Source organism: Neocloeon triangulifer, unplaced genomic scaffold (genome assembly GCF_031216515.1).
Source record: "Neocloeon triangulifer isolate White Clay Creek 2 clone unplaced genomic scaffold, ASM3121651v1 ptg000002l, whole genome shotgun sequence".
NCBI lineage: Eukaryota > Metazoa > Arthropoda > Insecta > Ephemeroptera > Baetidae > Neocloeon > Neocloeon triangulifer.
Genome location: NW_026775545.1, coordinates 7,470,323 through 7,484,909, shown reverse-complemented (window position 1 = coordinate 7,484,909; position 14,587 = coordinate 7,470,323). Strand labels below are relative to the sequence as shown.

The following is a 14,587-nucleotide window of genomic DNA, read 5'->3' as shown; positions in this document are numbered from 1 at the left end:
GAGAGAAAAAAGAGGCAGAGCGCATATATGTTTTATTTGCCAGCGCGACGCCTTGTTTATTCTCGTATGAAGAAAATAAGAGGCAGAAAGCAATTTGCCGCGCTCGCACCCCAGCGGGGAGAAATTGGCCCGGGTCGCATTGAAAAGCCAGGCCCTGCCACTAAATTTGCAGCTTTTTCTCATCCATTCCGGCCACACCGCAACAATGCACTCGGCGTTATTTTAGCTGCAAATTGTCCCAGGAGAAAGAAAATATGTGGGAGCGGCGGCAGACGGGGGTGCAACATTCACTCCTCGCGTTAAAGCTCCACGCAAAACAGTGTTTGCTTCTTTTCGCCTATTTACGGCCTCTAAAAACGCGCGGCATTAACAAGATAAAAGAATTATTACCCGAGCACCGGCGTCTCTGGTTCTCTTATTGCCCCTTTGGCAGTGATCATAAGCAGTAAAATTTTACAACTACCGCTGCACCTGCACTTTCCGCCCTCTGCTCGGAGGGTGGCTCGCTATCGATTTTGCGTTCGCAGACGGAGACTATTCGCGATAAGACGGAGAGATTGTCAAATGGAGCTGAAGGTTTGGTGCCGCTGTCACTCAGGAATGGCAAATTGGATTTCCTTTTTAACACTTTTTCCGAGACATGCCGTTTTATGACCTTTTAAAAGTTTCAATTTTGTTTATTATTCCCCGTCAACATGCGTAAAAAGGTCAAGTCGATTCAGTTTACTTTATGAAGAATGGGAAATACAAAACTTGTTTTGTTGAATAAGTTCACAATTCATGTTTGTTGAAGTGAAAATTCTCCTTGAGCATTGCATAAATATGAAACTTTGTTTTACTAATGGTGCTTATATACACAGAAAAGCAGCAGGATGTTTTTGTATTACTAAACACACGAGCAGAAAAGCACAACAGAATCTCATTCATTTTGTTCAGGAATTGATGATGATGAGTTTTATATATGATAGAAAATCTTCAAATTATATTTTAAAAGTAAGAAATGTTTTTGTTATAAACCATTTTTGTTTTTAATTATACGTTAGTCTGGATTTAAGAAGTAATGTCTATAAAATGAATACTTTTAATCGCTTTTAATTTCAAATAATTAATCAATATTGAGCTGTTTAATTTTGATCTCTTCATCAAATCACACAAAAAAACCTTTGTCGAGATCTGAAAATCCAACGCTGAAAGCATATTAATCTGGACTTCCCTTGTCGTCTGCCAGCAATCGGTTTCTTAAATGATTTATTAATTTTTCAATCTTATTTAATTCCGTTTCCTTTATATCCTTCAACATTATTCTTCTGAAAGAAGTCCCACCTTTTTGTTAAAACGAAAAAAATAATAAAAAGAAAGTCAATTTTCTACTTCAATTATAGCGGTGCTCGGATTATATTCTCCCCAGTCAGAAGTCAGAATAAATAAACTCTTTCCCCGAGTTTTTCATTTCTTTCATTCTTTCTTTTGAGAGATCGACATCGCTCAGAATTTAAATTTGTGAAATTAATTTGTATTTGAAGTATGCAAATGGGTTTTATCAGACGGCCCTCACTCTGCACCACGACCAGCAAATTGCTTTCTTCCCTCACTATGCTGCAGTCCTCGAGTTTCCCATTCTTGCACTGCGCTGAGCGCAGATACTGCACCTCAGGCAATTACATTACAGTGAATGGAGAATTTGAGCTCCTGATTTAGTGCTGGTTTTTTTTATATTTTTTATTAAGGAATAATGATAAAACCGTATCTGGAGTCTACACAATGGAAAAGAAGATTAAAATAATTATCTGCATCAATGTACCATTAATGGAAGAAAAAGTATTTTCAAATTCACAATAATTTTTAGCTCTAGATAAATGCGAGACAGAAATTTAATCTGCTGAAGTATGTATGAACAAAATAAAATTGGAAAAACGCTATTTTTAGTGAAATGGGAAAAAGCTAATTTTAGTAGAATTGGCTAAAAACCAATTTAATTAAAAAAAAAAAAAAAAAAAAAAAATCAAACAAAAATGCTTAAATGAGTTGGAGAAAGGCCATTTTGGCAATCATAGAAAATTTCACTAATTTGAGATTGACAATAAAAAAAGAAAACAGTCGATGAATTTTTAAAGGAATTTATTTCTTGCGGAAAATAAAAAATATCTCGGGATAAATAAATTCTAATTAAAATCAAAGTTGACTGAAACGTCAAAATGTTGCTCAAACTTTGAGCACAGACCACTTAAATAAAACAACTCTCCCGGCTCTCAAAACTTTACAAATTTCTTAATTTCTTGCCTGCAGCGTCTCAAGAGAAGACAAATCTGATTCTGGCCGCAGAACTCGCAGCGCAATATTATTTTCTTCCCTCGAAATCCCCGTTTGCCCGCCGTCGCCGCAGCAGATTTAATAAACTAAACTCCCTGCGATGCAACACAACGACGGGAAGGAGAGAGAAGATTAATTTTCATCAAGGCGCCGCCGACTACAAGCAACTCGGGCAAGTTTTAAGCTCGTTTGCTGCGCTGGTTGCATATACACGTCGCTCGGTGCAGTGCAAAAACACGGCTTGTGTGTTCCTTGTTAGGGAGTTTTGCTCTCTCGCCGTCCCTCTCTTTTTTATAATTTATTGCACAAATGCAGCCGCCACGGACCGCAATCATTCCGCCTAGAGCAGGCTGTTGTTAACTTTGCAGCTCTTTCACCGCCTCCCGCCGAGCAGGACAAAACTAGACACCGGGCGAGAGATCGGCGTGCTGCTGGTTGCCCATTTATCTTTTATTTTAACCTCGAGGGAGAGCCGCTTGGGAGAGTAAATATAGTGGCTAGGCAACGAAACCGCAAGAAATGTACATTTTTGTTGGCAAGATTAGATTATTCAGAGATTCCGTAAATAGAAAAATCTTGTATTTTTGTTTTCAATTAATTAAAGATTATTGTTTTTGTTCAAGTAATTTAGGTGATTATATATATTTAAATCAGCTCATCGGAATATCAAAAATTCGTGCTTTTTAAAAAAAAATTAATATATTTAGTGTAATACTAAAAAAATTTTATTTAATTTTGTGTTTATTATTTCAATTTTTTGGATAAAAAAATTTTCTATTAAATATTATTTTTAAATTATATAAATATTTAACAATTTTACTAGTTTTAAGGAAATATACTATATTACAATTTTACTGCGAACTATTTATCTAGAATAAACCATAAAGGCATAAAAAATTTAAATCATTTTTATATATTTAGGTTTGAGCGAGCAATTACTGAACATAATAACTTATTAAGTTACTTATGTGGTAATGTACGTCTTTAATTAAGTAATAAAAAACAATAATTGAATAATCCTATAATAATTAAATTTATGCTAACATAAAATAAGCCATGTTAACAAGATCTGCTTTGAAAAGATATTTTAAGAGTGTATTCAAAATTATGTAATGCGTATAGGTCTTATTATTATTACCGTCGATTTTTTTTTAAGAGCTTAAACGGAAGTGCGAGAGTTGAAAAATATATCGTTTATGCAATATTAAACTTCTCAAAGTTTCAAATTACAACAAAATAATTTAAATATTTCGCAACACTTTTGCGATTAAAAATTTCATTTGTAGTAATTTAAGTGTGCTTTGGGAGGATATACTGAATATTCAGTTTGTCCATCGCCCAATTCAAAAAATTTACTTCACGAAAATTTGATTTTGAGTTTTACATTATCATAATTGGCTTTAGGAAATTTTTAAAATAAGCAATTGAATCCAAATTAATAAAAAATTATGCATCCCTTTTTTTAAAAAATTATCCAGTCGTTTTTTCTAAATTTCATCTGTTTTTTGTTCGATGATTTTGTTTAAATAAAAGGCTCTTTTTTGGCTTAAAACGTCACGATTTATCCTTATTTTATGATTTTGGACGCCTGTGTGCAGCAGTTTTAATAAAATTTGCAAGTTTAATCAAGTGATTATCGTTGCAAACAATGTGAAAGTTTAAAAATGAAAACAAAAATTAATCACACGCGCTGCTCATTGTCAGTCTTCAGAGGCTTAAATAAATCATGCTGCCGGCACTTAGTGTCAAGCAAAAAAACGTCTTCGCGCCTTTCTCTCCCTTGGCACTTCATTTCAACAGGCGAGTGCGAGATTTATGGCCCGCGCCGACTTGAAGCGCGCAAAAAGCGATAAAGCGTTGACAAGTGCACTCGGTCCGAAACAACCGTGTGGCTGAGAATGGGAAGAGGGAGCAGAGAATCGAGTCAAAGGGGTACGTACTCAGCTCACCTCTGGAGGCGCCCTTCTTGATCAGCAAGCTCTCGCCGTCCTCCCTGCGCCACAGGATGCGTGGTGATGGATGGCCGGTCGCTTTGCAAGTGAGGGTCGCGTTCTCGCCCTCTTGCACTGTGACGTCCGAACTCGTCTGGTCATCCTTGATGTCCGGTGGAACTAAAAAAAAACAAATTGAGAATCGATTAGTGAGTGAAGAACTGTTTGACAATTTATTCCGTATTGCTCTTAATTAAGTAGAAATTATATTTAAACGCTGTTTTAAATTTCATCTTGCGTGGAAACATGATCGCGTGATAGTATTTTTATAAATTACTTTATAGCCATAAAAAATGTGAACTCGCCTCCAATGCATTCATGCCAAATATAGATCTAAAACAACATGTATGCATGTCATTATCATAATATTCAGATAATGAGTGCATTTCCTTATTTTAGCTATTTTTAATTTCTATGAAATAAATTTAATTATTGTAGTAACATTGTAAATTGTGCATTATAAGCAACAAAATATTAATTATTGCACACAAATTTAAATTACAATGTTTTAGTAAAATAATAAATTTTAAAGTAACGTAAAAAACATGCATTTTTCTTTTATCTATTGTAATTTGCAAATAATAACCAAGTGACAAATATTTTGTCTTTATCATGTTATTTCTTTTTTTGGAAATGTATTATTCTTCATCTTTATAGTGCAAATAGCGTGCCTATTTTAAAAAAAAAGTTAGATTCACTTCACACAATGCAGCACTTTATTCAGTTATTGAGTTACCATGCAAATGTTTTCCCGGCCATAAAATATTTTCCTCCCGGAGGAAACTTACTTTTCCAACAACCCATACATTGTCGGGCCTTGCGCTCGAGGGAGTCGCGGCTGAGAAAGATATGCGAGTTGGGACTCGTGGCCATTATTTTATTCGCTCTCACGCAGGCCCTCATTTCGGCGGCCGGCTAGGTGCGTTCTAAGCCCCTTTCTCTCTATTTCGCAGTTTTATTCGGCACACCCTATTCTCTCTCTGAGAACGGCGGGTGCGAGAAATTCAAGTTAATAACACCTAGTCGAGCGGACGGGGTGGTATTACGGAGAGAAGGGCGCCCTCGGAAAATGGTCGCCTGGTTTTATCTGCAAGGAATGGCCGCGCCCTGCGAGAAAATCGTAAAGTGGAAGATTTGCAATGCAACCTTTTTATGATTTTGCGCCATTACGGTTAAGTTGGCCGATCGCACTGCGGCTGAAGGGTGAACACAACGTGAGAAGAACAAGAAATAGAGGACTTATCAAGGGAACTTAAATAATTATATAAGTATTAAGATTAAATTTTACGTTATGAAAAATGAATTTGTGAAAACTATTAACCCAATTAAATTTCACACGTTCTTATAATTATTTTATTTGCCATTTTTTATATTTCAAAATCTAGGAAAAGAATAATTTTCCATGTGAATTTTATATTATGCGGGATTTTTTTACGTTTCTGTGCAAAAATAGTTGATGTTTCAAAATATTTAAAAATCTCATTGAATGAAAATGTAATTGGGTCATTGACATGGCGGCTGCATGAAAGGAAATTTAATCGAATCGATAGGAATCTAATAAAGCGCACCATGTACCTAGTTTTCAAAGTAAACCCTTTGAAGTAGGAAGAAATTCGCAATATATGTCATCTGACAAATTTGCAATCGCTCTCTGGCGGCGCAAAGCGAAAGGAAAAGGGAATAAAATGCTCAGATACACATAGAGGAGAAAAGTTGGAGTTGCATTCCCGGCACAAAGAGCGTCTCGGGCATCTTTCCATTTGCGTTTGATTCAGAGAAGCAATCTCTTTAGAGGCACTTTGGAATTCCTCGTCTCTCGCTCTCAGCGAGCGCTAGTTTGGAAAAGAGCACAAGATGCGAAAGGGATAATATTAGATTAGATGGCCCGGTGTTTGACTGCAATTTCGCCTTGTTCTTATTCGTGCCGGGCGTAAAAAGCGTGAGAGCTTCATGAATTCTATATAGCAGCGAAGCGCGAGTACTTTTATTACACGACACATTAAACTCTGATAGCTAATAAAGAGCAGCCAGGCAGCGAGCGGGCCAAATTTGATAATCGAGCGCTCGTCGTGTAATGATTGTCAATATTGTGCCAATAGGCCCGAATTTTCCGAAAGAAGCCGTGCCGAGACGAGCCAAGGCGGGCTGGGTTAATTAGATTTCGCCCGCTAGCCTGTTTGCTGCATGCCAATTAGCTGGCGAACATTGTCTTAACGGCGAATTCAGGAGATAAAAATTGAATTACATCATCGCTTTGCGAGAAAGTTGCGCAACGTGACCAGAATTGCTCATTTTGTAATTAAATCGCGATTCACAAGGCCAGAGGAGTAAAGTTTAACAGAGTTCACGCCGGATAATTTAAATTGGAAAATTGCAAGTCCTAATAAACAAAATTTAAACACGATCTTGAAAAATTAATTCACTGAAAATGAAAAAATAAGGATGAATTTAAACAGAATTCAGATGAATCCAACAAGATTAAATGAATATTAATAATTTTAATTTTCTTCACAGGGATTATGCTTCAGTAAAATATGAAATTTCTCTTTAGATTCCAATATTGTATCAGAATTAAAGGAATGTTGAATAAAAAATGATTGTGTGAAGTAACAACATTTAAAAATAAACTAAAAGTGCAGCCATACATATAAGCTATGGTAAATATATTAAGAATGATTTTTATCACCCAGTGTTAGAAAATTTAAGATTAATAATTATAATATAATTAGCGCAAAAGTAGTGGATAATGTAACTCTCGTTCCTTAATTGCATAATTATGTTTTGATTTTTTTAAAATTATATATCATATTAATAAAATGAAATTGAAACACGAATTTAGCTATTTTAGGTTACACAAGTTTAATCCTGTTGACCATTAAACTGACGTTTTCTTACTTCAATTTAAAATAGCAAGCAGCTCTGGTTTATTTATAAAATAAAAAATCTGCAAAGATTGTATTAAAGCAAAAATGGATTTTTTAATTTATTTAAAATTTATGCGCACATAACATTCAATTAATTAAAAAAATTTATTACAAATAAAATAATAATATTAATAAAAATAAAATAAGGAAAATATAAAATATAAAAATAAAATTTAAAAGTTAAAAAAAATTATTAATGTATTGTAAATTTTATTGCAAATAATTATTACTGCTAGGTGATGCAGAAAAAATTTTGAAGATGCTAAATTAATGGCATGACATGTGACATGTGTAATAAAACGTCTATGGATTTTATATAAAATCGTAAAGTAACGGAAGACCAATTAACTAATTTTGTCACGTTATTTACAAATTTCATTTCATATATAAAACGATTAAACTAAATTGTTTTCAAAGACTTTCTACACCAAAAAATCCGCACAAATAAAACTGATTTTACGTGTTCATGCAATTTATATTTTTGGTTACATAAAAGCTTTCATCCATACATCAATGTATAAGTTTGATACAATGATAACTCCTTCATTTCATTCTCTTGTACATTCATTTCAATTTCACGTTTTTCGCGGATGAAATCGCGGCCGCAAAATCACGCTGAGCTGTGCAAAAAACGACGGCGGCGCTCCAATTAAAACTTTTAATGACGTCGTGCACTGATTGTGCGCCGGCCGGCTGGCCAGGGACGAGCAAATAGAATTATTATCGATATAAAAGGGAGATTCAACGTCGGTTGGATAAATTCAGCGGCTAATTCCGCTCACTGACGGACGCACGCGGCCCCGAAAAGCAAACACGGCCGCCAGACGCAAGAGCAAACTCGGCTGGTTCAATTTCATGCTTCAATTAGCCAAATTCTGGTGCAGCTGTTTTGACGAGCCGCCGTTTGTGGGTCTCGGAGAAAAATAGACTCACTCGTTTCCCCCGAGATTTTGTCTTTCTCTCTCTGCCAGCTCTCAATACCAGAGCTGTGTGTGTAAAGCCCCCGAGAGGCGCACTTTACTGCTGCTATTCACACAGCTATTTTTCCCTCTAACTCCCGCACGACCTTATATTTATAAATAAAATACGAATGCTTTCTTGTGTCGACGCCGCCAATTGATTTGCTCGGCGTGACGCTTCCGTGAATTAAATTTTTACATCGTGTGCGCCGATCAATCAGAAAAGCAATCCCCGCGGATTTGGCCACTCCCTGGTATGTACGGTGGAAATAGAGCACGTGTATTATGGTACCTGAGAGCCATTTTGGCCGATACAAAGAACGGAGGAACGTGATTCAACTTTCATGACTTTCCTATACTTTTTTTTATTTGTTGTAAAATTCGCCCCGTTAATCCCAAAAATTTAGTTTTTGGATTACACATTCTTTTGGATAAATTTAAAAAAAAAAAGAAAAGAAAAGATGATGTATATTTCTCTCTTTTGAACGGGAGTTACAAAATGAAAAAAAAAATCAGATTTACGTTATAAAAATGATAAACCTCATATATTATTTCAAACCAAATCCAACATTCATTTTCATACACAGTTGATCAAGATTGATCATTTTTGAAAAGTAGTATTGTTAAAATTTAAAATTGTGGCTACTGCCACCTGATTAACTATGAACGTTATAACCATACGGAAGAAAATTAATTAACAAATTATTCAAAAACTAAATTTAATTTCATCCCACTTATAATTATGGTCTAGATTATACCAATTATTAATCTTCCAGTTGACGATTTTATTTCAAAAGATGTATTTCAACTTGTTGGACATAGACATATTATGTTCAGTAATAAATATAATTTTAGTAAATACACTCTGACTAGATATTTGAAAAATTTGAATTTTCTCAAATTATTTATAATAAATAAAGTAAAATAAATTTAAGTAAGAAATTAAATTAAAAATATGTAAATTAATTTTATGTAAAACTTTTGTTTTTATTATTTTTTATTAACTTAGAAATTTCAAACAATTTTTTTATTTAGCATCTACTTTATTGCCATTTTCTTTTAACAAAAAAATTAACCATTAAACATAAAAATAGCAATTTTCAGAAGGGAAGAAAAATTGAATTTTGAGACAGTCAGTTTCACAGACAAAGATTTAACAAAAATTTCCAAGACCCCAGCCAACAACAGTGAGCCTCTGTCATTGATAATATGTGCATAAACATTAATAAATTTAAATTAAAAAACCGCAGCAATATTAAATCTTCGGTTCAATGGCAGTGAATGCATGCAATCCCGCTCAACGGCGGAGTCAAGCAGGTTGCATATCTGCGGAAGTGCGAGCGAAATTTTCAATATATCCCCTCAGCGAGCGACGACACCGAGCCTAATCCGCGGCGCATTCAAATCGATGAGAGAAGTGCCATGCTTTCCACCCCAGATAATTTCCAAACGTGTTTCTTCAGCCGCGCACACATACACGCGTACATAGCCTTGATCCGCCGGTTCGTTCCGAGCCGGTGGCGAAAAGAGGGCGTAATCCGCTCCGTCTATAGACCGAAGCCGCAATTTATGGCACTGCAATCATAAATTTCAAGGAGCGGTGGCAAAAGACCCGTTGCGTTACATCCGGCAAACTTCTCTTTTCTCGTGCGGAACTATTCGAGAGAGAGAAACCAAAGCAAAGGCAACCGACACCTCTCGCAAAACGGCACGACGGGTGGCAAACAATCCTCAAGACAAACTGCAGAATGTGAGGGGGAGAGGGAGAGAGTTTGGCTCAAGTTAAACAGCAAGTGGCAAATAATTTGCACGCTCGCCCACCCCTCTCATCCATCCATCAAGCCTTCGTTCCGAGCGAGGTGCAATTTCAAAGCGTGTTTTTGATACGAACGCTGTTTGCCGAGTCTCAACCCGCAGCTCTGCTCTCTGTTAATTTCGGGCAGTGAGGAAGCGCGCGGCAGTCGCAGAGGAACAAACACACGATCGGCTCATCAGAACGAAACTTGGCCTGCGGGCGTGAAAAGCGGCTGGAATTTCCTTGTTATACGCACTTTAATTTGGCAGAGTTTGGAGCGAATTTAAATTAAGCGGGAGTGCGATCGGCGGAGTGGAACACTTTTCGGTGACTATGGTGAGGGAAGGGTGAACGGCGCAAGACGTTAATCGTGGCTTTGTTTTAGATAATGGGAATCGGGGGAAGATTGCCCGGCCCTTTGGCCTTTCCGGATTTTATTTAAAGAAAGTTTCTGATGGTTTTGCGAAAATTAATTAAATGATTCTATTGTTTGCTTTCATATATAGAGCAAAATTAATTTGTCAAAACCCTTCAAAAATCTTTTTTACCTTTAGCTCCTTCTGATTTGGATAAATACCATGAAAATATTGCCTTTTCAATTATAAACTTTCATAAAGACTCAATTCAAATTCATACCTTTTAAAAAAATCTTAAAAATAATTAAATAACCAATAAAATTAATTTAAAAATATTATTTAAAATTTCTAACCATCGTAGATTTATAACCCATTTTCTCGATTTATCTAAACAATTTGAGTTTGTGTATGAATTTCATAATTTAAAATTTGTTAATCATTTTATTTTGAGGAAGGATACAAAATACAAAATAGATGGAAGAATACATTGGAGTCCCTTTCAAAACACAGTCAGGCAAAGAAAATAAATGGTTTTTGAAAACGGGACTGCACTTTTTTTTATCTTTGTCTCCTCCAAAGAATTATTGTAAAAGTTTGCGACTATTTTTCACTGCCCCAGGGATGAGAGTCAGAGAGGGAATCCGCGCTCCGGATCCTTCGGGACCGCAGCCATGAATAATGTTATTTGCGTCGACTCGGGACGCCTCAGCTCTCGCAAGGTGTGCAAGTCTCGCTCTCTAACTGCCGCGTGCCCACACACCGGCAGGGTAATTAACTTTGTTGAATCGCACACGTGTGTGCTGCCTTAATTCCGAGTCGGCGAAATCGTGGCCCCAGAATCACGGCCATGATTGCAGGCTTGAAGAAGAAGCAGCGCCGGTGCTGTAATTTGTAAAAGCAATTGCGCGCCACGGCAGGCTTATCTGCAGTTCGCACCGCATTGTCACAGTCGCGCAGCTAATTATTTCAGTGCGTACGAAAGACGCAGAGGCTGACGGGTTTGACACTTTTATTGCCTCTGCGGACCTTTTGCAACTTTCCAGACACGTTAATAATATGAGAACGATAAATCCTTGCAGTGACAATTTTTGTTTTTTAAAGTGAAGAGGAAAGAGCAAAGTAAATTAGGGATGATTTTGTTGCATTAAAATTTAAGAATTTGTATATTTTTTTTGTAATGACTTAATTTTAATTTCTCATTAAATATCAAAATGGTTGATTCATTTTCCCATTGTAGAAAATCGTTTAAGAACTGTATGGCAATCATATATAAAAATAAATGAAGATAAAATAGTTAGAGTTTCCTGAGATTTTTAATATTTTAAAACAATTGCAGACCCATATTAAAGTGAACTATTGCTGACCACCAATAGCTGAGATTAGGTTAGTCTTTTGCTCTCTAATATCAATTTTCAACACTCATTATCAATTTTATCGTTGGTTCAATATTTAAAGTATATTGGAATTTATCATAAAAAGTCTAGCTAACTAAAAATGTAATAAAAAATATAAAATATGCAAAATTTCTTGGAAATAAGATAATCTAAAACAATGGAAGAAAATCAGTTATTAACAAAGGCAGCAAATATTTTGAATTAAAAAAAGAACAATTGCAGCCACAGAAAATTTTGATAGGCATTGGCAAAATAAATGTGAAAATTCTAGTTTCTGAATTGATTTGATAACAGAGAATTTTTTTTTTAATTATTCGCACATATATTATACTCATCCATTTTTCATTAAAGGTTTTACACTTAAATGATGTTTGTGAAATCCAGCTTTTATGTAAATATGTAAATTATTGAGCTTTTTGATCAATGAAAGTCTAAAAAACACAATGTACGCACAAAAAACCTTTTTCTTGTTCAAAAAATAAAAATTATTTGATTGCAAAGGAAATAATTTGCGTAGAAATTTTCAATAAACTGACAAAAAAGCGTTTCCAATTGTTCACCTGCCAGAACTTCAGAGAAAAATAATTATTTTCCCATTGTGCGCATTGCCAATCAGTCGATGTGAAGCACAAATAAAACCCGCCTCAAATTTGCAAAAAAAAAAAGGGTTTTTCGTTATCCACTCCAGCTCCCTTGTGGCCACGTGCAGAGGCAAAACAATCGTGAATTCAATTTCAATTCCCTTCCAGACAATTACCCCGCATTAGGCGGCGGCGGGCCGAATTGAAAAATTGGTATTCACCATCAGCAATATGGAAAACGCGGCGGTCGTCGGCGAGTGAAAAAAAGTCCAATAAATTGCCAAGTACTTGGCTGCTGCCGTTCTCTGCTCGATCCTTCAAAGCAGGCACAAGTCATGAGCAGCAAACCATAAAACCGTATCAGAATTTCAATTTCACCCGACGCGAGAGACTATAAATTCTGGTGTGTTGCTCACGCACAATGCCGACTGTCTTTTCTTCTCGGCAAATCGCGTTCCGCGTCTCTTCTTTTGAGCCGACCAGCCTGGCTCGACAAAAATAAAAAAGGAAAACGTTATTATACCGACGGAAAACAGAACGCGCGCAATGTAATAATATTTTTCGTCCAACTGGAGTATTGATTTATTATTCCATTAGCCGCGTACTCAGTCCAATAGATCTTATACTGGGCGCCTCTTTTTGCTTTCCTAGTAAAAATAGTTCTGATCAGAGTTTGGGATCGTAAGCAAAAAATTCAAGTACAACTCATTTAATGTTTTAAATTGAAGCATTCAAAATAAGATTGGTTTAAAAATTTTTGTTCAATACAAAACTTAGTTAATAATATTTATGTGACAAATTTTATGAATTTTCAAGTAATTCACAATTTGAACGGTTGAATATCTGTTATCAAAAATTAAAACTAAAGATTAGGTCAAATTCCAACTAAATAAGGCCATTCATTGGTTGTTTCATTAGATCTCCCCTTTTGATTGAAGTATTAGATAAATGTTGAAAAGGGGGAGTAAAATTATTACATCAAATGGGGTTTTGCTGCAACAAAATAAATTGAAAAAAATATCTGCTATTCCCCAAAATTATACCTTATACGTGGCAGTGCGAAAAATAAATTTGTAGTAAGGAACAGTTTTGAGCAGCAGGCGGACCCATTTGCACACTCCAGACTAAAGTGGACGACCCGTAAATCCCACTCAATCTCGTTATTGCCAAAGGATTTGGTCCTTTGTCGGATATGAGCCTGTGCGTGTGCATGTGTGTGTGTGCCTGGCCGGAGAATAAAATAGAAATCTCGTAGACAGCAGGAGAGATGGCCGGATAAAAAGCGGTCGAAGGCGACACACTCGCAGAAATTGTAACACATCGGGCCATCAATTGACCCCAGCTGCCCCTGCCGAGCCGTTTTCACGCCCCTCTAAATCCGCTCTCCCATTTCACGTTCTAACGCGCGCACCGGTTATAAATTGTTATTAACACCGGTGGTGCCGATTGTTTATCACGCGCGGCTTGATGGAAAAAGAGGGCCGGTTGGTCCGGCAAGGCGAACCAGCGACTCACATCTGCGGCTTCGCGAGGAGAATTATTTGCATTCGAAAGAGAGACGATGTGGGTCACCGACGGAATGAAACGGATAAGCTGATTAGATTAGAATTCAAAGCCGAAGCCAGACAGCAATATTGCTAATAAATTTCCCAGGCAAAGCCGATTTCATGTGGAAGGAGATTAAACTCTCGAGAGGCAGAGATCGGGCTTATATTATTCTTTTTTGATGAAGGAAAAAATTGAAAAAAAAAATACCTTAAAATAAGAAATAATTTTTATTTCTCTCAATTTCCTAGAGATTGATTTAAGACTTGAATTTTTATTCTTAAAGCGAAAAAATTTCCTCCGTCTCTCTTCAGGGGCTAAAATCAATTGAAAATTTCAAAAGGTGCCATTACCTTATTTAATTTAAACTGTATTTTTTTCCATTTAATGTAATATTCATTTCAGTTCTGGAGGACGAACTTTTTTTTAGAAAATTAATCTTACCTCATTTAACAGAAATTTTCTATCTTTCATTTTTTTCTGAACTTCATCTTGATTATTTTGTGATTTCGTTTTTGCGCGGTAATTAATTGAACTTAAGCAGCAAGCTTTAGATCCCACACCGGAACAGCAAAAAGACAGACAGAACCCAATAAACGTGATTCACCTAGAGTTTCTGTTGATTGTCTGTGTTAGGAGGGAAACCTCAATTACGGCGGGAGGCGAATTCTGCCCTTGTCTTGCTCGCCTGCCTTCTTGCCACACAATAACTTGGTGCAGAAGCAAAGTTTG

The 14,587-nt window shown here is 36.0% G+C and overlaps 1 protein-coding gene across 4 annotated transcripts in view; it reads right to left on the bottom strand.

Annotated features, from left to right (window-relative positions):
• The window catches only part of LOC132204520 (lachesin-like), an 85,490-nt gene that overhangs the window by 17,946 nt on the left and 52,957 nt on the right, over positions 1 to 14,587 (bottom strand). For 3 of the 4 annotated variants that reach the window (XM_059633064.1, XM_059633087.1, XM_059633079.1), the window contains exon 4: positions 4,251 to 4,421. In XM_059633064.1, the coding sequence (XP_059489047.1) occupies positions 4,251 to 4,421 (171 nt within the window). The remainder of the gene's footprint in view (positions 1 to 4,250; positions 4,422 to 14,587) is intronic. The other variant, XM_059633072.1, reaches the window with a different exon arrangement.